Source organism: Bombina bombina, chromosome 9 (genome assembly GCF_027579735.1).
Source record: "Bombina bombina isolate aBomBom1 chromosome 9, aBomBom1.pri, whole genome shotgun sequence".
NCBI lineage: Eukaryota > Metazoa > Chordata > Amphibia > Anura > Bombinatoridae > Bombina > Bombina bombina.
Window position 1 is genome coordinate 228990818 of NC_069507.1, and position 24000 is coordinate 229014817.

General features: G+C 39.3%; 1 protein-coding gene across 1 annotated transcript in view; it reads right to left on the bottom strand.

Moving 5' to 3' along the window:
• Positions 1–16874: 16874 nt before the first annotated feature.
• The window catches only part of LOC128639630 (pancreatic triacylglycerol lipase-like), a 131159-nt gene continuing 124033 nt past the window's right edge, over positions 16875–24000 (bottom strand). Inside the window, exon 9 of the mRNA XM_053691756.1 lies at positions 16875–16985. Coding sequence (XP_053547731.1) covers positions 16875–16985 — 111 coding nt within the window. The remainder of the gene's footprint in view (positions 16986–24000) is intronic.

Consider the following 24000-nt stretch of genomic DNA (forward strand, 5'->3'; position numbering starts at 1 on the left):
TTAGGGTTAGACTTAGCTTTAGGGGTTAATACATTTATTATAGTAGCAGTGTGGTCCGGTCGGCAGATTAGGGGTTAATAATTGTAGGTAGGTGGAGGCGACGTTGGGGGCAGCAGATTAGGGGTTAATAAATATAATATAGGGTCGGCGGTGTTAGGGGCAGCAGATTAGGGGTACATAGGTATAATGTAGGTTGCGGCGGTGTACGGAGCGGCAGATTAGGGGTTAATAATAATAAGCAGGGGTCAGCGATAGCGGGGGCGGCAGATTAGGGGTTAATAAGTGTAAGGTTAGGGGTGTTTAGACTCGGGGTACATGTTAGGGTGTTAGGTGCAGACATAGGAAGTGTTTCCCCATAGGAAACAATGGGGCTGCGTTAGGAGCTGAAAGCTGCTTTTTTTGCAGGTATTAGGTTTTTTTTCAGCTCAAACTGCCCCATTGTTTCTTATGGGGATATCGTGCACGAGCACGTTTTTGAAGCTCGCCGCGTCCGTAAGCAACGCTGGTATTTAGAGTTGCAGTGGCGGTAAATTATGCTCTACGCTCCTTTTTTGGAGCCTAACGCACTGAAAACCCAGCCATTCTGTGAACTCTAAATACCAGCGGTATTTAAAAGGTGCGGCCAAAAAAAAAGCCAGCGTTAGCTACGCGGGTCGTTACCGACAAAACTCTAAATCTAGCCGATAGTGTTTTAGCAGAAAGAGTGAAAAGAAGGATATTTGTGCTGGGCCTGGCGCATGCCAGAAGAAAAGGCTTTGGGCTCCATTTATTAAAGTTTTGGCAGACATGATTCACTACTTGCCTGCATTTAACATTGCACAAGCATTGTACCAGCAATGCTTGTGCAATTCATGCACGCTGGTGGCCAGTCAGTCACTGCAGAGGCTGTAAATCATCGCAATCAGATCGGGTTGGTATAATTTTATTAAGCCACCTTTTAGGTGGTGGACAGGTTAAGGAGCAGCGGCCTTAAGACTGCTACTACTTAACTATCATTTCAGGCAAGCTAGAAACGACAGGCCTCCAACGCAGAAATTAATGCTTGGTAAATGGACCCCTTTGTATGCCATGAATAGCCTATGTTCTGTAGATGGCCAACAAAGCATTATGGTACTCTTTGTGGTGCAAAGGAGGATGCTCTTGAATATTTATATGGTGATACATTTATATTGGGAAGGGAATGATCAACCAAAGCTGTAACATTTTTTGTCATGTCTATTATAATGCTCTGCCATCTAGATGGACAGACAATAATGATTTCCTTATGTAAATAAAGGTCTAATAGTTTTCTATGTAATGTGGGGGTGAGAGAGCTGATACTCCACCTCCAATTGTTTTATTTATTAAGCATATGCTTCCATAAAGTTTTTGTGGTTACCATGGAGTAAACGCCTGATAGCCAACTGGGCAAGTGACCCTTCATTTGAAAGAGGAGCACCTGCCAATCCCACACCCACATTAGATTTTAGCTTCACCTCTGGGGCCCTGTAATAATAATTAAAGGACCAAATCTGAAGTGTAAAGTAATATAAAATACAAAGCACAAAGTGTGTTACAAAACTCTCATATCATGCAGTGCTATTTTGCACTGGGCCTGTTTCTCCTTCACATACAGAAATAAGAGATAGTGATGTCGCGAATAGTTCGCCGGCGAATAGTTCCCGGCGAACGTAGCATGTTCGCGTTCGCCGCGGACGGCGAGCATATGCGATGTTCGGTCCACCCCCTATTTGTCATCATTGAGTAAACTTTGACCCTGTACCTCACAGTCAGAAGACACATTCCAGCCAATCAGCAGCAGACCCTCCCTCCCAGACCCTCCCACCTCCTGGACAGCATCCATTTTAGATTCATTCGGAAGCTGCATTCTTAGTGAGAGGAGGGACATTGTAGCTGATGCTGATTTAATAGGGAAAGCGATAGCTAGGCTAGTGTATTCAGTGTCCACTACAGTCCTGAAGGACTCATCTGATCTCTGCTGTAAGGACAGCACCCCAAAAAGCCCTTTTTAGGGCTAGAACATCAGTCTGCTTTTTTTTTTTTTTTCCTGTGTAATCTAATTGCAGTTGCCTGCCTGCCAGCGTGTGTGTCAGCCTCACAGCGTATACTGTGCCCACTTGCCCAGTGCCACCACTCATATCTGGTGTAACAGTAGTGTATATTTAAAAAAAACAACACTTTTTTGAATGTGAAATAATAGCAGACAGCTGCCAGTACCCAAGATGGCCGCCAATAAGGCAGATGGGAAGGGTTAGAGAGCTGTTTTGGGGGGGATCAGGGAGGTTGGGGGCTAAGGGGGGATGCTGCACCACAGCATATGTAAATATGCTAAAAAAAATTAAAAAGAAATTAAAAACCTTTTATTTTAGTACAGGCAGACTTTCTGCCAGTACTTAAGATGGCGGGGACAATTGTGGGCTGGGGGAGGGAAGGGAGCTGTTTGGGAGGGATCAGGGGGTCTGATGTGTCAGGTGGGAGGCTGATCTCTACACTAAAGCTAAAATTAACCCTGCAAGCTCCCTACAAACTACCTAATTAACCCCTCCCTGCTAGCCATAATACACATGTGATGCGCAGCAGCATTTAGCGGCCTTCTAATTACCAGAAAGCAACGCCAAAGTCATATATGTCTGCTATTTGTGAACAAAGGGGATCCCAGAGAAGCATTTACAACCATTTGTGCCAAAATTGCACAAGCTGTTTGTAAATAATTTCAGTGAGAAACCTAAAATTGCGAAAAAATTTAAGTTTTTTTAAAATTTGATTGCATTTGGCGGTGAAATGGTGGCATGAAATATACCAAAATGGGCCTAGATCAATACTTTGGGTTGTCTACTACACTACACTTAAGCTAAAATTAACTCTACAAGCTCCCTACATGCTCCCTAATTAACCCCTTCACTGCTGGGCATAAAACACGTGTGGTGCGCAGTGGCATTTAGCAGCCTTCTAATTACCAAAAAGCAACGCCAAAGCCATATAAGTCTGCTATTTCTGAACAAAGGGGATCCCAGAGAAGCATTTACAACCATTTATGCCATAATTGCATAAGTTGTTTGTAAATAATTCCTGTGAGAAACCTAAAGTTTGTGAAAAAGTGAATTTTTTTTTATTTATTTGATCGCATTTGGCGGTGAAATGGTGGCATGAAATATACCAAAATGGGCCTACATCAATACTTTGGGTTGTCTACTACACTACACTTAAGCTCCCTACATGCTCCCTAATTAACCCCTTCACTGCTGGGCATAAAACACGTGTGGTGCGCAGTGGCATTTAGCAGCCTTCTAATTACCAAAAAGCAACGCCAAAGCCATATAAGTCTGCTATAATGGCATGTCTGGCACACAGTGTTGGGGCAAGGGTCCATCTGACCACTGATACCTGGTCTGCAAAGCATGGTCACAGGGCAGGTATATCACCTACACTGCGCACTGTGAAGCGGGCGTAACCCTTACACTACCTGATCGATACAACATCATACCTGATGTTTTAAAGCACGTTATTCCAAACAATTTAGGAATGTTAGGTGATTTATGCCCTTTATGGATTAAAACCAGACTCTGCATCAACTATGTAATTTTCCATGGGAGTTTTGCCATGGATCCCCCTCCGGCATTCCACAGTCCAGGTGTTAGTCCCCTTGAAACAACTTTTCCATCACTATTGTGGCCAGAAAGAGTCCCTGTGGGTTTTAAAATTTGCCTGCCTATTGAAGTCTATGGCGGTTCGCCCGTTCGCTAACATTTGTGGAAGTTCACGTTCGCCGTTCGCGAACCCAAATTTTTATGTTCGCGACATCACTAATAAGAGAGATCTCACAGTGCAGGAGAGTTCTGCCATTTTTCTTTGATCATTCAGTGAGTTCAGCCCCTGTGAAGTATCTACAACAATTTTTCTCCAAGCAGGAGAATTTATGTTCATCAGGCCCTATGTGAGTACCATTTTGGCTTGTTATCTTTAAATTATTTTGCCATTTGATGAGCTATACAGCGTTCCTTGTGATTGTAAGTTTCATAGACGTTTTGGAGATGCGCCTGTTGTCTGGGATATCTGAAGGAGACAGCTACCTGCAAGCGGTATTGGGAGTCTTATTGGAAGGGAATTTTGGTGGTTAAGACTTTGTCATTTCCCCTCCTTAATTTATTATTATTATTATTATTATTATTATTATTATTATTATTATTATTATTATTATTATCATTTATTTATAAAGTGCCAACATTTTACACAGTGATATACAAAGGTACATTACAATTATAAGGTTACAATACAATGAAAAACTTACAATGACACAATTATGTAAGACTATAAAATGTACAATACTGCACTTACGTTGATGAGCATAAACCAAAGGAGAGGAGCGCCCTGCCCTTGAGCACAATCAGTTGCAGATGCACTTTTATACAAAGTGAGCTATAGTTAGAGAGACTCTCAAGCTAACAATCTAAAAGAAATATATAGCAAAGTTGAGGGAGAGGGAAACATAAGTATTAGAGACATCGTAAAGTAAGCTGTATGAGTCCTTGAAAAGATATGTTTTTTAGGAACACAAAGTTTTTGAGACTAGAGGAAATGCAGGTTTTGTATGTTAGGTGCAGTTCTAGAAAATGCTTGCAGACAAGAGTGTGAGGAAGTAATGAGACATGAGGAGAGAAGTAGGTATTGGCAGAGCTGAGGGGGTTGGTTGGGGACTATTTGCAGACAAGGGCAGAGATATAGGAGGGTGCAGTGTTGGTGAGGGTTTTTATGTTAGGGTCAAATTTCAAATTTAATTATTGAGGCTAAGGGAAGCCAGTGGAAGTGTTAGTGTTACTAAAGTGGTGAAGCAGATGTGGAGCAATGCTTAAGGAAAATGAGCCTGCAGAGATAGGCGGTAGCTTGGGAGACCAGAAAAGACAGAATAGCAGTAGTCAAGGTGGGATATGATAAGGGTTTGGATAAGAATCTTTGTTGTGTCTTGAGTGAGGATGTAACACATTTTAGAGATATATATATATATTTTTTTAATATTTTTATTGAGGTATAACAAATCATACACTTAATCATAATACGTGGTCAAGATCATATCACAATTGGGCAGATTTACATCATAACATGGTGAATAGAAACCTGACCATTAACTGAAACCAGAACCTCATCAAATTTTTAATTTTACAGGAGAAAGACATAAAGGAAGAAAAAGAAGGAAGAGAAAGAAAGAAGAAAGAAGAGAAGAGAAGAATTGTCATTTAGTTCAATGAACTCAGACTTCAAATTTTTCCGTGCACCCTGCCCTCACAGCAAGCCATCAGACTTTGATATCTGTTTAGTTACCATATTTGTTATGTATATAATCTTCCCAAATAAAGAGAATCTCTTGAAAGAAATCTGTGCGTGATGATTTCATGTAGTGGTATTCCTCTAACTGAATAGTCTTATGCATTGTGTCAGTCCACTGAGCAATGTTTGGGATTTTGGACTGTTTCCAAAATTGAGCTATTAGGGTCTTAGCGCTATTGGAAGCAATTTGAAGTATGGTCAAATGTGTTGCCAATAGCCGCCTGGGAGGTTTATTTAGGAGCCAGACTAACGGGTCCTGCGGGATAATGATTCCCAGCATCTTTTCCGTTTGGCTTATAACATCTCTCCAAGAGGGAGAAATGTTTGGGCATAACCCCCATATATGTCCCATATTGCCTCTCCCTCTGTAACAACGCCAGCATATATCCGATTTTTGTGGGTATAGGGTTTTTAAACGTGTAGGAGTATAATACCAACGGTGTAGTATTTTAAAATTAATTTCTAATATCCTAGCAGATGTGGAAGCTTTCATTGTTCTTTTAAATATCATATGTTTCTCCTTTAGGGAGATACTAAGATTCAATTCCGATTCCCATTTTTGAATATAGTGGTGTTCTAGGCCTAATGGCATTTGTTGTAACATGTGGTATATAATTGATAGAGTGTGTCTAATTGGTTGTGTAGACATGCATAGTTTCTCAAAATTGGTAGGCGATCTTAACAAATTATTTTTTCCTTTGTGGTTCTGAAGAAAAGAGTGTGCTTGCAGATAAAAAAAACAATTATTAAATAAATGTAAGTCATTGTCTAGGAGTTTCAACCTTGTGTGCATTTTGCCTCCCTCTGATAAAACAAAAAACGGTAGATTGCTCCGTCTGTCCAGGGGGTCTAAATTAGCAAGTCCTATTCCTGGAGGGAACTCTAAGTTTCCAAGCAGGGGGGTCAATGGGGAGGGTATAGAAGATAACATGGGATATTTTACTAATAGCCTATTCCACATTTTGTATATCTCCTCAGTAACAGAATTACCAACCATTCTCAGGCGGCTTGAGCCATCTAGCCAGCACAAAGAACCCAAATGAGAACACTGATGTATCTGGTGTTCAATCCTCACCCAGATTTTGTCAAGATAGTTAGTGTTCCAATCTACCACCCGCTGTAGGAAGGTCGCCTTTCTATATTTCTCTAGATCTGGAACATCCAGTCCCCCCGACTCTTTAGGGAGAGTCATTAACTTTCTATTAATTCTGGGATGTTTCCTATCCCATATATAATCATTAATTATTCTCTGTAATGAGGGAATATAGGATGGTGGGAGGGGGATTGGTACCATCTGGAAAACGTACAAAAGTCTGGGCAGTATGTTCATAGTAATTGTGTTCATTCTCCCTAGCCAACTAAGAAGCTTAGATCTCCAAGATCTTAAGTCTGCTACAATGTTCTTTTTAAGAGTTTCATAATTAAGAGCTAATAAGTCAGTCTGATTATGGGACAAGAAAATCCCTAGGTATTTAATAGAAGAGGATTGCCAACTGAATGGGCAGATTTGTTTTGTAAAATTAAGTTCTTCCTTAGACAAGTTAATGTTCATGATTTCAGATTTTGTCTGATTAATTAGAAAGTTAGATATACTTCTGAAATCATGAAGTTCTTTCATTAGTTCAGGGATTGACTGGCAAGGTGATGACAATGTAAACAAGATGTCATCCGCGAATAGCGAAAGTTTATAGGTATGGTTCTGAAGGGTCAGCCCGCCGATGTTTTTATTTTCCCTGATTTGTATTGCCAATATTTCTATAGCGCATGTAAACAGTAGGGGGGATAAGGGGCATCCCTGTCTGGTGCCATTTTTAATATAGAAGGGGGCAGAGAGATCTCCATTTACCAAAATATGCGCGCTATGGTCGTTATATTATGCAAAGATTTTCCCTAAAATACCCTTGCCAAATCCAAATCTCTCCAAAATGTGGTGCAGAAATGTCCAATCTACCCGATCAAATGCTTTCTCGGCGTCTGTGGATACAAGTACTATTTGTGAATCAGAAGAAAGTGCATGCTGGATTAAATGAAGGGAACGGATTGTGTTATCTTTTGCCTCCCTATTTATAAGTCAAAACCAACTTGGTCCCCAAGTGGGGCATAATAGGGCCTATTCTATTCGCCAGTATATCTTTGAGTCATTATTCAGCAATGAGATCGGTCTATAATTCGTTACCATATCTGTAGGTTTCCCAGTTTTGGGTAGTAGTATTATTGTGGCCTCCAGTGATTGTTGCAAGAAGGGGGTGGCTTCATTTATAACATTATACAGTCTACTTAACTGGGGGGCAATTATGGGTTGAAAGCTTTTATAATATAAATTGGTGAAGCCATCTGGACCTGGCGCTTTACTATTAGGTAAATGTTTGATGACATTAATAACTTCCTCAACTTGAATTGGTCTATCTAATTGTTCTTGCTGTTCTTTTGATAAGGTGGGGATCTGTAAGTTATCTAAATATCTCTTGATATGAGAGCTAAAGGAGTCGTCGTGCATAGTGGCTATGGGATCAGAATCTTTCAAATTATACAGACCTTCAAAGTATTCCCTAAATGCGTTAGCTATAGAAGTGATGTTGGAACATGTGGTACCTTTTTCATTTTTAATTGACATGATAAAGGATCTATTTGTTTGTCTACGTAGTTTCCTAGCTAAGAATCTCCCACTCTTATTGTCGCTGTCAAAGTAAAGTTGTTTAAGACGAAGGGCCTGTTGCTTGTATCTATGTAGAAGTTGGGAGTTCATTTCTTGTCTTTTATTACAGAGTTCAATATACACAGGTTCATCAACTGGGTTCTGTTTGTGCTGGGACTCCAAAGCAGTAATTTGCTGTAGTGTTGTTTCTAGTCTAGCTCTTTGTTGCTTGACGTGAAAGCTTTTATGACTAATACATTCACCCCTAATGACACTTTTATGAGCCTCCCACACAACTCTTTCGTCCATTTGTGGAGATGAGTTTAGTTCAAAATATTCAGCTAAAGATTTCCCCAGTTTTTCATTTATTAATGAGTCTTCTAATAGGGAGGAGTCAAATTTCCAGTTAAATGTTTTTTTGGAAATGTTGGGCCAATTTAGACTGCAACTCATAAAGGAATGATCTGACCATGTGCATGTTAGGATCTTGCTTTATATTATATATGAGAAACTAGTAACATCCATAAACAAATAGTCAATCCTAGAATATAACTTGTGCGGAGCAGAATAAAATGTATAGTCTTTTGTTTGTGGGTTAAGAGTTCTCCACACGTCATGTACTGCTAAGTCCCTCATGTTCTGTTTTATTGCTGTGATTCGTTTGGATGGGATAGACGAAGAGTGAGTAGAGCAATCAATATGTGGTTCAAGTGGGACATTGAGGTCACCTCCAATAATCAAAGCTCCCTTTGCATTGTCAAGCAATCTATTTGTTATTATCTTAAAGAAGAGGTGTTGTTGAGTGTTTGGTGCATATATACAAACTAAGGTTACAATCTTACCATACAATTTACCCGTAACAGCTATAAATATTCCCTCCTTATCTTTGTGGGTAGAATATCACCTGAAAAGGAATATTGTTTTTAATCAGAATCCCCACCCAATTTGTCTTTGTTGTATTGGAAGAGTAAAAGCATTGGCCAAATTTAAATTTATGTTTGTGGTTCCCTACCTCTTTTGAAATGCGTCTCTTGAAGCATAACTATGTCACCTTTATGTTGTTTAAAATCAGAGAGGGTTGAATTTCTTTTGAAGGGAGAATTTAGACCTTTGGCATTAATGGAAATTATCCGGAGTTGGTTAAATTGTTTATCTGTCATAGAAAAAGATGGGTGGGTATAAGGTTCTTATTTTACAAAGTGTAATATTATTATATGAAGTATTGATCCGGGTACTATACGTTATCATAGAATGACAATCAGAGGGTGAAAAAAGAGTGAAAGATAGAAAGAATTCGACAAAGCAAAAAAAAGAGATACATAAACAGATTGTAGAAACAGGGGTTGGGTACCAGAGATTCTACTATCGATGAGGGGAGCAAAGAGATAATGCTCCAAAAAAAATCTTCATTAAACATAGGTTATTACTAAGTTAGTCTAACTTAAATTAGTCAAATACAGTAACGGAAAAATCACACAATATTAACTAAACTTTGATATTTAGATATCTATCTGTAGATACATGGACATTTCATGCATAAAATACTCTATCACAACTCTCAAATATTCAAGGCAAAGTCATTTTCTACCTTGATTACACTACTATTTTGTCTCAGTTAATAGGCACTAGATATAGTGTCAAAACCTGGAGACATTTCTGCTAACTGTTGTCCATAGAATATGCAACGTGTATCTAGAGGAGAAAAACATAATAAATAGAAAAAAAAAAAAAAAAAAAAACAACAACAAAAAGGGGACAACAACCAAAGAACACAAAGAACACAAAAACAGCAAGCAAAAACATTTTCTTTCTTTTTTCTCATCAGAGAATTACGTAAAGGATATAGACTGCCCAGCTATGAGCAGGTAGTCTTTGTGAGAGTCAGCTTTAAGTCTTCCGAGAAATCATGTGATGAAATCAGAATTAGGAGCTGAGTCAGAGTTCATCTGTCTGGGAGGTCTTTTCCTGTGTTGAATAATGTTCCATTCTCGTCTCCTTTTTTTCGGGCGAGATGTCATCCCACTTGTAGCAGGTGTATTATTCTGTGTTTAAGGGGTAGGAATTTCAAGGTTAATACCTTTGGAAAAAGAGCCCAGGTCATTCAAAGTTCTGTAGATCCAAGTTTTGCCCTCAAGTGATACGATGAGAGCGAAAGGGTATCCCCAACAGTATTTTATGTTGTGTTTTTGTAGAATAGATGTAATAAATTTAGCGTCTTTTATTTTTTGAAGAGTGATAGGACTTAGGTCCAGGTATGCCTGAATCTCATGATCCTGATATTTAAGATTAGGGTTATCTCTAAAGTGTTTCCATATATTGTCCTTATCCTTAAAACTAAGGAATTTAATAATAACGTCTTGTGGTGGTGCTTGACTTGAAGGTTTTGCTCTCAAAGCTCTATGAGCTCTCTCTAATGGTATAGAGGGTGTGGTATCCGAGGTGTCTGAAAGATGGTGAAAGAGTGATTGTAGATAATCTTCCAGGTCGGTGGGTCCAATAGACTCAGGTATCCCTCTAAATCTCAAATTATTTCTTCGACCTCTGTTGTCCAGATCTTCTAGTTTAACATTCAAATCCTGAATTTAAAGAGATTGCTGCTCTTGAGATTCTGTAATATCTTTCATCTCTTGTGTCGTCATGTCCTGTGATGTCTCCAAGTTATCCACTCTATTGCCGATATCAGTGATGTCTTTCTTAAGATCGGAAATCTCTGTCTTAATCAGATCCTTTAGAGAGTCTATATCATTTTTAGAGGGTAAATCATTCATCCTGGATAGAATTTGTGATAATTGATCTTGCTGCTGGTCCGCCATGGTGTCTCCTGATAGCGCGGTTTGTCAGTGTGTTTCAAGCGTGTTGGTTCTTGGCTTGTGCTTTCTCTATCTTGAGATTGAAAAAAGTCTGAGACTGACTTAGGTGTGGAATTTGTGATTTTGCAGGTTTATCTGGCTTTGTTTGCCTTCTGGAAGACATTATTAAGATTTCAAATATAAAGTATATAACTTCACTGTAATATCTGTTTAGAGACACCAGGTGGAGCCCCCGCACTGAGATTGCAAAAAAAAAGAAGGGAAAGTTCCAGATACATTTATACTACACAGGGATTAAAGCAGCGCCAACTATTTATTGATTAACTTGCTAAAATATAGTGAAGCACTCCCTTCTAAAATTATGAGCATGTCTATAAAACACAACAAGCCATTCCCAGTGTATCTTCTTGACAAGCATTCAGTATATGTGAGTTATAGGCATATATGCATGTCATGCTGTTTATTGTGTATTTTCATTTCCTTTTTTTCCTCAGAAGAGAACAGCTTTATTTTTAAAAAAGAAAAAGAGCAGTATCCAGGATTTCCCTGTATATGTAACATCAGATCCTCTGATTAGCAAAATGTCCCATATACTTTGCAGGATGTTTGATAGATAAATTGTGTCCACAAGGGAGAGAATATATAAGCTCTGTTATCCTATATATATGAGCAGTTATATGCCATTTAGATTGTTATTTATGCCAACGTACATTATGGTTAAAGTCTCTTATATTTGTGCTAAACACTGTGCCTGAAGAGTTGAAACACTGTAGTTACCCACTTTGACTGTACCTGGACCTGTTGCAGCCGTTTACTGTCTGAGCCTCGTGGGGAGAAATCCAAGATGGCGTCCGCTATCTCCTGAGCACTGCGGCTCACTCCGGGTGTTTGCAGGCTAATTAGGGCATGTTTGTTATCCCCAATGCGGCAGATCAGCTCCTCAAGTGTTCCGACACCACTGAGTGTCTGTATCTTGTCCCCGGCTAGCTACAAATTTGAAGAGTAGGCTCCAGCCCCACAGAGCAACCTCACTGAGCGGCCATGTCCCAGCGTGGCCAGACTCCACCCAGGCTCCACATTTTAGAGATATTTTTAAGGTGGAATCAGCAGAAGTTAGCTAAGGACTTAAGGTGGGGAGCAAAAGAAAGTTCTCAGTCAAGTGCGACAGGAGTTAGCTAAGGACTTAAAGAGACAGTTAACAACATTTTTTATTGTTTTAAAAGATAGATAGCGCCTTTATTACCCATTCCCCAGTTTTGCACAGAAAACATGATTATATTAATACACTTTTGACCTCTGTGATCACCTTGTTTGTAAGCATCTTCAGACAGCCCCCTGATCACATAACTTTATCTATTGACTTGCATTTAAACCAATTAGTGCTGTTTTGTTAGAATCCACGGGTGTCAGCACAATGTTATCTATATTGCTCACATGAACTAGCTTCCCATGATGTGAAAAGCATTGACAAAAGCATGCGATCATGAGACTGTCTTTAGGGACATAGAAACAGACAAAGAAGATGTTTAAAGGTTATAAGGTGTTAATATAAACATATTTTCTGTAAAAAGTTGGGGAATAGTTAGTAAAGGCATTATCTATCTTTTTAAACAATAACAATTTTTGTGTTGACTGTCCCTTTAATGGGCTTGAGTGGTAGAAGTGATAACAATGTTATCCAAATGAATGACCCGATTCTAAAAAGGTCTCTGGGTTGGTGAGATTCTATAAGAATGTTCATCTGTCCTTACTATTTTCCTGGTGGAATTATATATAAATGCATATACTGCATTTTCATATGGGAAGAAGATGCATAAATTTAAAAACTGCACAATTAAATTTGTAATTTAAAAATCATACAAAAGGAGTAATTGAACCATTCACACATAAAGCCTCATGAAAAAAATGTATTGTTAAGGTTCATCAAAAATCTTAACAAAATTGTTCACTAACATCGTATTTTCTAAAAACGTAAACATTTGTATGTAAATCACACAGGAATAAATCATATTAAAATATGCGCAGCATAAATCATAATTTAAGTACACCGGATGTGCAAATAAGCAAGAAATTCGTTCTTAAAAGAACAATAAACAAAGGTTGAACATGGGCGTTTCTTGGGAGTATATGAAATTGCCTCTCATTCACAGTTTGTTTTTTTCTCGCAAAATTAAAAGGTGGCAAACTTTTATCAAAATTCTTAAAACACTAATTCATTTTAAGGAAAACCTCTGCATCCAAAAATAGTAGGAAATTTAAGGTACATTGCACTGAAAACAGCGTAATTTGATTTATATTAGGTGTAATATTAAAGTTTAACATACACCAGGATCTCCCTCTGTACTTTGTCCTCAATTGTCAACTTTTACCTAACAGAGAGCTCTCATTACTTCCATCGGAGACATCTCGCCACTCGCAGGGACAGACCCTTTTTTCAAGAATTCCATTAGGGCTGCACCTGCGAGTATCAGTGCAGAAAACCACGTGTAAACTAATATTCTTTTTTTAATTGGTGCCTAATTGAGATTTGGGGAATAGGGAGATTGGTAGAGGGAGGAAATAGAAGTTCAGCTTTAAGTAGTGAGAAGCCATCCAGGATGAGATATTGGTTAGGCAGCTGGTGACACGAGTCAGCGGGGAGGAGGAAATGTCTGGGGCAGAAAGATAGATTTGGGTGTCATCAGCATAAAGATGATACTATTACCCACAGGACTTGATTAATGAGCCTAGAGATGATCTGTAGACTGAAAAAAGAAGGGGTCCTAGAGCCTTGAAGTACCCCAACAGAGAGTGGTAGAGGGGAGTGGAAGTAGTCAGAGGAGGATACACTGAAGGTACGGTTAGAAAAGCAGGAAGAGGGCCACAATAGAGCTGTGTCACAAATACCGAAGGATTGAAGGGTCTGGAGCAGCAATGAATGGTCAACAGTGTCAAAGTCTGCAGAGAGGTCTAAAAGTATAAGCATAGAGTAATGGTCTTTAGACTTGTCAGTAACCAGGTTATTTGTCACCTTGGTGATGGCAGTTTCTGTAGCGTGTTGGGACGAAAGCCAGGATGCAAAGGGTCCAGAAGATGGTTAAATGAGCAAAAGTTTGATAAGTGTTTATAAAACATTCGCTCAAGAAATTTAGAGGGTGAGGCAAAGAAAAGTGATTTGGCGACAGTTGCAAGGGAATTCTGGATTGAGTGAAGGTTTATAAGATTAGTTGCAATTAGAGAATGTTTGAGGGATGATGGAAATGCGCCAGATTTAACCCCTTAACGACCAAGGACGTACGCCACACGTCCTAAAAAAAAAATACACTTAATGACCGAGGACGTGTGGCGTACGTCCTTGGTCTGGAATGCAGCTGGAAGCGATCCTGCTCGCTTCCAGTTGCTTTCCGGTTATTTCAGTGATGCCTCGATATTGAGGCATCCTGCAATAACCTTTTTTAGCAATCCGGTGCAGAGAGAGCCACTCTGTGGCCCTCTCTGCACCGGACATCACCGGCTAAATCCGTTGGTGGGTGGGAGCCGGTTCGGGAGGCTGGTGGCAGCCATCAATGGCCCTGATGATCTGTAGGGGGCGGGATTGTGGGCGGGGTGATCAGAGGCGCGCACGGGCGAGCGCACGTGCACGGGAGGGCGGGGGCGGGCGCGTGCACGGGGAGGGAGCGGGTGGGAACCGCTACACTACAGAAAAATGATGTATGAAAAATTGTAAAAAAATAGTTTGATTTATGTAAAAATACATTAGTCAGGGGGTGGGGAATTGGTCTGTGGGGGGGGGGGGAAGCTACACTACAGAAAAACAGGCAAAAAAATAAAAAAAAAACATTTTTTTTGCAAACTGGGTACTGGCAGACAGCTGCCAGTACCCAAGATGGCCCCCAATAAGGCAGAGGGGGAGGTTAGAGAGCTGTTTTGGGGGCTTCAGGGAGGTTCGGGGCTAAGGGGGGATCCTACAAAGTGGCATATGTAAATATGCTAAAGATGTATTTTATTTTTTTAAAAAAAACTTTTATTTTAGTACTGGCAGACTTTCTACCAGTACTTAAGATGGGGGGGACAGTTGTGGGGTGGGGGAGGGAAGGGAGCTGTTTGGGAGGGATCAGGGGGTCTGATGTGTCAGGTGGGAGGCTGATCTCTACACTAAAGCTAAAATTAACTCTGCAAGCTCCCTACAAACTACCTAATTAACCCCTTCACTGCTAGCCATAATACACGTGTGATGTGCAGCAGCACTTAGCGGCCTTTTAATTACCAAAAAGCAACGCCAAAGTCATATATGTCTGCTATTTCTGAACAAAGGGGATCCCAGAAAAGCATTTACAACCATTCGTGCCATAATTGCACATGCTGTTTGTAAATAATTTCAGTGAGAAACCTAAAATTGTGAAAAATTTTGCGTTTTTTTTAATTTGATTGCATTTGGCGGTGAAATGGTGGCATGAAAATATACCAAAATGGGCCTAGATCAATACTTGGGGTTGTCTACTACACTACACTGAAGCTAAAATTAACCCTAGAAGCTCCCTACATGCTCCCTAATTAACCCCTTCACTGCTGGGCATAATACACGTGTGGTGCGCAGTCACATTTAGCAGCCTTCTAATTACCAAAAAGCAATGCCAAAGCCATATATGTCTGCTATTTATGAACAAAGGGGATCCCGGAGAAGCATTTACAACCATGTATGCTATAATTGCATAAGTTTTTTGTAAATAATTTCAGTGAGAAACCTAAAGTTTGTGAAAAAAAATTGTGAAAAAGTGAACAATTTTTTTTATTTGATCGCATTTGGCGGTGAAATGGTGGCATGAAATATACCAAAATGGGCCTAGATCAATACTTTGGGATGTCTTCTAAAAAAAAATATATACATGTCAATGGATATTCAGGGATTCCTGAAAGATATTAGTGTCCCAATGTAACTATCGCTAATTTTGAAAAAAAGTGGTTTGGAAATAGCAAAGTGCTACTTGTATTTATGGCCCTATAACTTGCAAAAAAAACAAAGAACATGTTAACATTGGGTATTTCTAAACTCAGGACAAAATTTAGAAACTATTTAGCATGGGTGTTTTTTGGTGGTTGTAGATGTGTAACAGATTTTGGGGGTCAAAGTTAGAAAAAGTGTGTTTTTTCCATTTTTTCCTCATATTTTATAATTTTTTTATAGTAAATTATAAGATATGATGAAAATAATGGTATATTTTGAAAGTCCATTTAATGGCGAGAAAAACGGTATATAATATGTGTGAGTACATTAAATGAGTAAGGGGAAAATTACAGCTAAACACAAACACTGCAGAAATGTAAAAATAGCCTTGGTCCCAAACGGACAGAAAATGGAAAAGTGCTGTGGTCATTAAGGGGTTAAAGGGCCACTAAACCCAAAATATTTCTTTCATGATTCAGATAGAACATACAAATTTAAACAACATTACAATTTACTTCTATTATTTATTTTGCTTCCTTTTTTAGATATCCTTATTTGAAGAAAAAGCAATGTGCATGGGTGAGCCAATCACATGAGGCTTCTATGTGCAGCAACCAATCAGCAGCTACTGAGCATATCTAGATATGCTTTTCAGCAAAGAATATCAAGATAATAAAACAAATTAGATAATAGAAGTAAATTAGAAAATTATAAAATTATTTAAAATTGCATTCTCTTTCTAAATCATGAAAGAAAAAAATGTGGGTTTCATGTCCCTTTAAGGGAGAGGTTGAATGTATGTGTGAGGATGGGTTCAATACTTTTTCCTAATTTTCTCTTTCATCTTTTTATCTTTGAAATACAAAACATTAATAAAACAAAACAACCCCTCCCCAAAAAAAAAAAATCAAATCAAAATTATAACATAAATTTAACATAATTATATACATTAGACACAGCTATGAATGCATATGAATCTTTATTAGTGCACCAAATAGATGTATTTTATTTGTTTTTATGATGAACAGTTTTCTCTCAGCTTTTACATTATGCAATTTGGACGTAGTTGTCTTTGCCTGGAAAGAAGGAAAAAAAAAACGGTTGAAAATGTAAATCAAATGTATCAGATGTTGCTACAAAATGTATACATTTAATTAATTACCATTTGTCAGGAAGCATTAGCTCATGGTGTGTTTAAATAAAACACTTGGCTAGAAGCTGTCACTCCTCGGTACTGATCAGCATAATGACCCATTTTAGGGCAACCAGCTCTGGGGCAACTTCTGCAGCTACCCTAGAGGATAACACAATATACACTGAGAGGTCTACTTAGTAATTTATACTATGGTTTCATTTTTTCTATATATTAAGCTATATACCACCTAAGACAATAGAACACTCAGGAGTAACGTAAGACCAGTACAATTTAAAGGAGCAGTCTAGTCAAAATTAAACTTTCATGATTCAGATAGAGTATGTATTTTTAAACATCTTTCAAATTCACTTTATCATCAAATTTGCCTTGTTCTTTTGGTATTCTTAGTTGAAAGCTAAATCTAGATAGGCTCACAAGCTAATTTCTAAACCCTTAAAGGCCGCCTCTTATCTGAATGCATTTCACAGATTTTCACAGCTAGACAGCGCTAGTTCATGTGTGCCATATAGATAACGTGCTCACGCCTGTGGAGATACTTATGAGAGGGCACTGATTGGCTAAAATGCAAGTCTGTCAAAGAACTGCAATAAAGGGGCAGTCTGCAGAGGCTTAGATACAAGGCAATGACAGAGCTAAAAAGTATATTAATATAACAGTGTTGGTTATGCAAAACTGAGGAATGGATAATAAAGGGATTATCTATCTTTTTAAACAATAAACATTCTGGCCAGACCCCCCGCCACATTTTAATGGCTGTAAACTTATTATTTCTCTTAAACTATAGCGTTACTGATACTATCGTGATAAACATACAGCTAGATTGTGAGTTGAGCGTTATGAGTCAAATAGCAGCTTTGTGGCCCATAACGCATCATTTTCCCTAACGCAGCCATTATGGGGCCTAGTTATCAAGCCGTCAACCTCAAATACGCTGGAATTCCGCAGCATATTTGTGGCGAGGCTGATTCGCCTTAGTTATCAAAGGCTAGAGACCGGCAAAAGTAGAATTTTGTGACGTAAACTTCGATCCGCCGGACTCAGTCCGACACAGATCGATTCTTACGTCACTCCAGATGTTCCGCACACAAGTGTGGCACAATCTGACTACTTTTGCTAGTTATCAAAAAACTAGAAGGTACGCTCTGCACTTTTCCGGCCCAGCGTACCTGGTTTTCAAACCGCCACCCTGGAGGCGGCGGATCCCATAGGAATCAATGGGAGTCTGACCATAGCGAAAGTACAAGTTCGCTGCTGCCAGATATCCCAATCGGAACAGCCAATAGAATGCAAGCTCAATCTGATTGGCTGATTGGATCAGCCAATCGGATTGAACTTGAATCTGATTGGCTGATTCAATCAGCCAATCAGATTTTTCCTACCTTAATTCCGATTGGCTGATAGAATCCTATCAGCCAATCGGAATTGAAGGGACGCCATCTTGGATGACGTCCCTTAAAGGAGCCTTCATTCGTCGGTAGTCCGTCAGTAAAGAAGGATGTTCCGCGTCGGCGGGATGAAGATTGAAGATTGAAGACCCCGCTTGGAAGATGACATCGCCCGGATAGAAGACTTCTTCAGGGCCTCTTGGAAGATGACATCGCCCAGATGGAAGACTTCTTCAGTGCCGACTAAAGGATCACTTCATTGGATGGAAGATTTCTTCAGCGCCCCTTGGAGGATAACTTCTGCTGCTCCGGATCTCCTCTTCAGTTCCATCGCTGCTCGGCTGAGTGAAGACGACTCAAGGTAGGATGATCTTCAGGGGATTAGTGTTAGGTTATTTTAAGGGGGGTTTGGGTTAGATCAGGGGTATGTGGGTGGTGGGTTTTAATGTTGGGGGGGGGGTTGTATTTTTCTTTTACAGGCAAAAGAGCTTAATTCTTTGGGGCATGCCCCACAAAAGGCCCTTTTAAGGGCTGGTAAGGTAAAAGAGCTTTGAACTTTTTTTAATTTAGAATAGGGTAGGCCATTTTTTTTATTTTGGGGGGGTTTGTTATTTTATTAGGGGGCTTAGATTAGGTGTAAGTAGCTTAAAATTGTTGTAATATTTTTAAAATGTTTGTAACTTATTTTTTTATTTTTTGTAACTTAGCTTTTTTTATTTTTTGTACTTTAGTTAGTTTATGTAATTGTATTTAATTGTAGTTATTTGTAGTTAATTTATTTAATTAATTTAATGATAGTGTAGTTTTAGGTTTAATTGTAACTTAGGTTAGGATTTATTTTACAGGTAATTTTGTATTTCTTTTAGCTAGGTAGTTATTAAATAGTTAATAACTATTTAATAACTATTCTAACTAGCTAAAATAAATACAAAGTTACCTGTAAAATAAATATAAATCCTAAGATAGCTACAATGTAATTATTAATTACATTGTAGCTATCTTAGGGTTTATTTTACAGGTAAGTATTTAGTTTTAAATAGGAATAATTTATTTAAGTATAGTGTAGTGTTAGGTGTAATTGTAATTTAGGTTAGTTTTTATTTTACAGGTAAATGTCTCTTTATTTTAACTAGGTAGCTATTAAATAGTTAATAACTATTTAATAGCTATTGTACCTAGTTAAAATAAATTGAAAGATGCCTGTAAAATAAAAATAAATCCTAACATAGCTACAATATAATTATTATTTATATTGTAGCTATATTAGGGTTTATTTTAAAGGTAAGTATTTAGTTTTAAATAGGATTAATTTAGTTCATAATAGAAATATTATTTAGATTTATTTAATTAATATTTAAGTTAGGGGGTGTTAGGGTTAGTGTTAGACTTAGGTTTAGGGGTTAATATTTTTATTACAGTGGGGGCGGTGTAGTGGGGGGCAGGATAGGGGTTAATAAATGTATTATAAGTGGCGACGGTGTAGGGGGGGCAGGATAGGGGTTAATAAATGTAATATAGGTTGCGGCGGAGTCAGGGAGCGGCGGTTTAGGGGTTAATACATTTATAAGAGTTGCGGCGGGGTCTAGGATCGGCGGTTTAGGGGTTAATACATTTATAAGAGTTGCGGCAGGGTCTAAGAGTGGCAGTTTAGGGGTTAGTAACTTTATTTAGTTGCGGGAGGCTCCGGGGGTGCTGGTATAGGGGGTAGAACAGTGTAGTTAGTGTGGGTGCTTAGTGACAGGCTAGCAAGAAAGCTGTAAAAAAGCCGAAGAACAGCGAGATCGGATGAGTGATAACTCTCACAGTCCGCTGCTCATGGCCCCGTACTTGGTGTGCGGCTTTTTGACAGCTTTTTTGATAACTTAGGTGAATTTTTGCAGGTCCGCGGCGGCGATGTGAGGCGAGCTTAGGCAGGCGTATTGGGCCGGCGAAGGCAGGAAAAGTAGACACGTTGATAACTACCCCCCTCTGAGTCTTGTCAGTATAGCTGTACCGTAAGTCTTTTAGCCTGTAACGCAACATCAGTACTGCACTCATAAAACTGATGATTTTTCATGGGATTCCCATAGCGCTGGTATTACGAGCTTTGCGTTCTGGCTAAAAAACCTGTGTTACAGCCTAAAATAACAAGATCCGTAACGCCATCTAAAAGCAGTAGTTATGAGTTTTACACTACAAATCTGTAACATAAAACTCATAACTAAACTGCTAACAAAGTACACTAAACACCCATAAACTACCTATTAACCCCTAAACCGAGGCCCTCCCGCATCACAATTACTATATTAAATTTATTAACCCCTAATCTGCCGCTCCGGACATTGCTGCTACAATTTTTTTTATTAACCCCTTTTCCGCCGTTCCCTGACATCGTCACTACTATATTAAACTTTTTAACCCCTAAACCACCGCCCCCCCCGCATCGCAAACACTATTTAAATATTATTAACCCTTAATCTGCCGCCCCGCCCACATCGCACCACTATACTAAAGTTACTAAGCCCTACACCGCCGCCACTATAATAAACCTATTAACCCCTAAACCGCAAGCCTCCCACAATGAAATATACTAAGATAAACTATTAACCCCTAAGCTGAAAGCCCCCCATATCGCAATAAACTAAATTAAACTAGTAACCCCTAAACCTAATGCCCCCCTAATTTTAGATTAAAATTACAATTTCCCTAACTTAAATTAAATTAAAACTTACCTGTCAAATTAAAAAAACTAACTTTAAACTAACAATGAATTTAATATAACTATTAAACTAAAATTAAACTAACTACCAATTAAAGAAACTAAATTACACATTAACAAAATCCTAACACTACTCTAAAATAACAAAAAATAAAAAAGACTAAATTACGAAAAAAAACAAACGAAATATCCAAAATAAAAAAGAATTACACCTAATCTAATAGCCCTATCAAAATAAAAAAGCCCACTGAAAAGAAAAAAAAACCCTAGCCTACAATAAACTACCAATAGTCCTTAAAAGGGCCTTTGTGGGGCATTGCCCCAAAGATATCAGCTCTTTTACCTGTAAAAAAAAAAATACAAAGACCCCCAACAGTAAAACCCACCACTCAACCAACCCCCCAAAATAAAAAAGCTAGCACTAAAAAAAACCTAAGATACCCATTGCCCTGAAAAGGGCATTTGGATGGGCATTGCAATTAAAAGGGCATTTAGCTCTTTTACAAGCCCAAACCCTAATCTAAAATAAAAACCCACCCAAAAAACCCTTAAAAAAAGCCTAACACCGGGGCGGAGTCTGGCCACGCAGGCGAATGGCGGCACATTAAGTGAGCTCCTAAAACCCTTAGACTAAAAGGACAATAAACTATGGCATAATATCCCCAATTTAAAAAAAAAACTTGCCTGGGAAGTATGGTGTTCTCTTAGGGCGATCACACAATCGATTGTATGTTCTAAATAGGTGGTTTTCGGGAGAGCTGCCCAGAAAGAAGCGGAGCGGAGGACAAGGGGAAGTAAATGGCCGCCGGCGGGACCCACCGCTAGTACCGACTTTAAAGACCTATCCCTCACCTGATTTCTTGCTGTGGGGCCGCCTGCTATCTGCCGCTCTCATTCCGGCAAGGGAGACTGGTAAGTCCGGTCGGGAAAGTGCCCTCATACACGCGCGCACGTCTGAGCCTTAGTAAGACACATCAGGCCCGTGGCGCCATCATGCTGCACACACGCTGCTGAATAGAGATCAGCCGGGTCCTTGCCTTCTGCATAGCGATCACTTGCATTTATACTCAAAACACCTGGGGCAAATTAATAATAGCTGACACGCCGTTCAGAACCACTTCCTCAAAAGTCATTCAAACAACTTGGGCCCCGTGTAGTTTCTAATTACCCCAATTGTTGCAAAAGTCAGGCACTCAAATCAGGGACTGCTTCCTCTCTAATACTTAATAGCCTGCCTTATGTCCACCATTTTTCTCTTATGAGATAGAACAGCAGTGTATATTAGGAGCAGCACACAAGGTTCATTAGACTGCAACATAAAATTCTACAGTCACATCCAAAGACCCACGTCAGAGTTAAAGAGTTAACTGAGCATAATGACAGAAGCTCCCTGACATTTTTCACACTCAGTATTGAATAGCAGGCTCTTTGCTTCAGCACAAGAAAGTCCCTACAAACACAGCAGTAAAAAAAAAAAATAATAAACAAAAATCAAATAAAAATATAAAGTAATAAATAAAATAAAAATAAGGGGAAAGTTAATTATTAAAAAATAATTAAGAACCTGTCAGATCTGCAAAATCACCCTGGTCTACTGCACTGAGGTCTTCCTGAGGGAGTGGATAAGTGATGCCTTGCAAAAGGCAGAGCAAAGCAGAAAAACAAACAAGCACAAGCACACTCAATAAATACTTAAAACCAGCAGAGTGCCCAAGCCCCCTTACATCTGTCATCATGGAAGGTCAATCACAAACATTACCACAACAACAGCGGCGAATTGAAGCCCAACAACAACAACTAATCACTAAAGAGGACCTGCAACTCCTGTCCTCAAAGGAAGATATCAAGAACGCAGTTCAAGAAATGCGCGACCTCTTCAATGACCTTAGAAAGGACATTAGCTCCCTTGACAATAGAGTTTCGCAGGTTGAAACAACACAGACCTCTAATACCTCCTCCATCCAGAAAATGGCTGTAGAATTGCAAGATCAGTCAGAAGTCATACAACAACTCTCTGATAAGCTGGAAGACCTTGACAACCGGGGTCGTAGGAACAACCTACGTATCAGAGGGGTCTCGGAAACAATCCACCCACCGGCAATTGAGGGTTACCTTCAGAGCCTGTTCCGAACTTTGAAAGGCACACCGTCCTCCCCAGACATTGCACTAGAAAGAGCACACAGAGCTCTTAGAGCTAAACCTCCTCCAAAGGCTCCCCCCAGAGACATAATTGTGCGCCTCCTCAGCTTCAAGGACAAAGAAGAAATACTCAAATGTGCCCGGTCACTACACCCAGTACGGCATGCAGGCGAAGACCTACAGATCTTTTCCGACCTGTCACCGACCACGCTGCAAAAAAGAAGAGATCTAAGTCATATCACAGCGAAACTGAGATTGCACAAGGTTCAATATAGGTGGGGATTCCCAGTGTCACTGATTGCTACCCATCAAAATAAAACCGCCATCTACAAGCCTGGTTCAGACACTCAAACTTTCTACTCAAGCCTGTCATTAGAAGATAACCCCACCTCACAGCGACCCCATGTTGACGACCACACAGATTCAGATCACTAATTATGATTGCTCAGGAAGAGCCCTCTAAGGAGAGAAGATGAAGATCAATACTCAGGCCTTTGGATGCTTGCTACTCTACTAGATAACCCATATGCTGATCCCACGGACGGTCCACTATTATATTACAGTCTAAGAGCCGTATCCTCTGGACAATGTGCAGACGTGTTCCTGAGGAATGAATTTTGTCTGGCTCTTGCATAGGCCTGAAACTTTGGCTGATTATACATCAGATGTACCCTTGGGTGCCTTGTCTGCTCCCCTATGTGGGGATCTCTTTTAAGCTTGGCTCATCATTCTTGCTTAAATCCTCACCTTTGGACGTCAACATCTGATGAACACTTTGTTCCCAAACAATGTGTACTTTGGGACAGTATCCTTTCCAGTATTACTCTAATTTACTGATCTTTGCTTTACAGGTTTTCTAAACATTGTTGTGTTTTACATTTTATTGTGTTAGTTGTGTTAAGACAGGGTTGATAACTGTTAGAATCTGAAA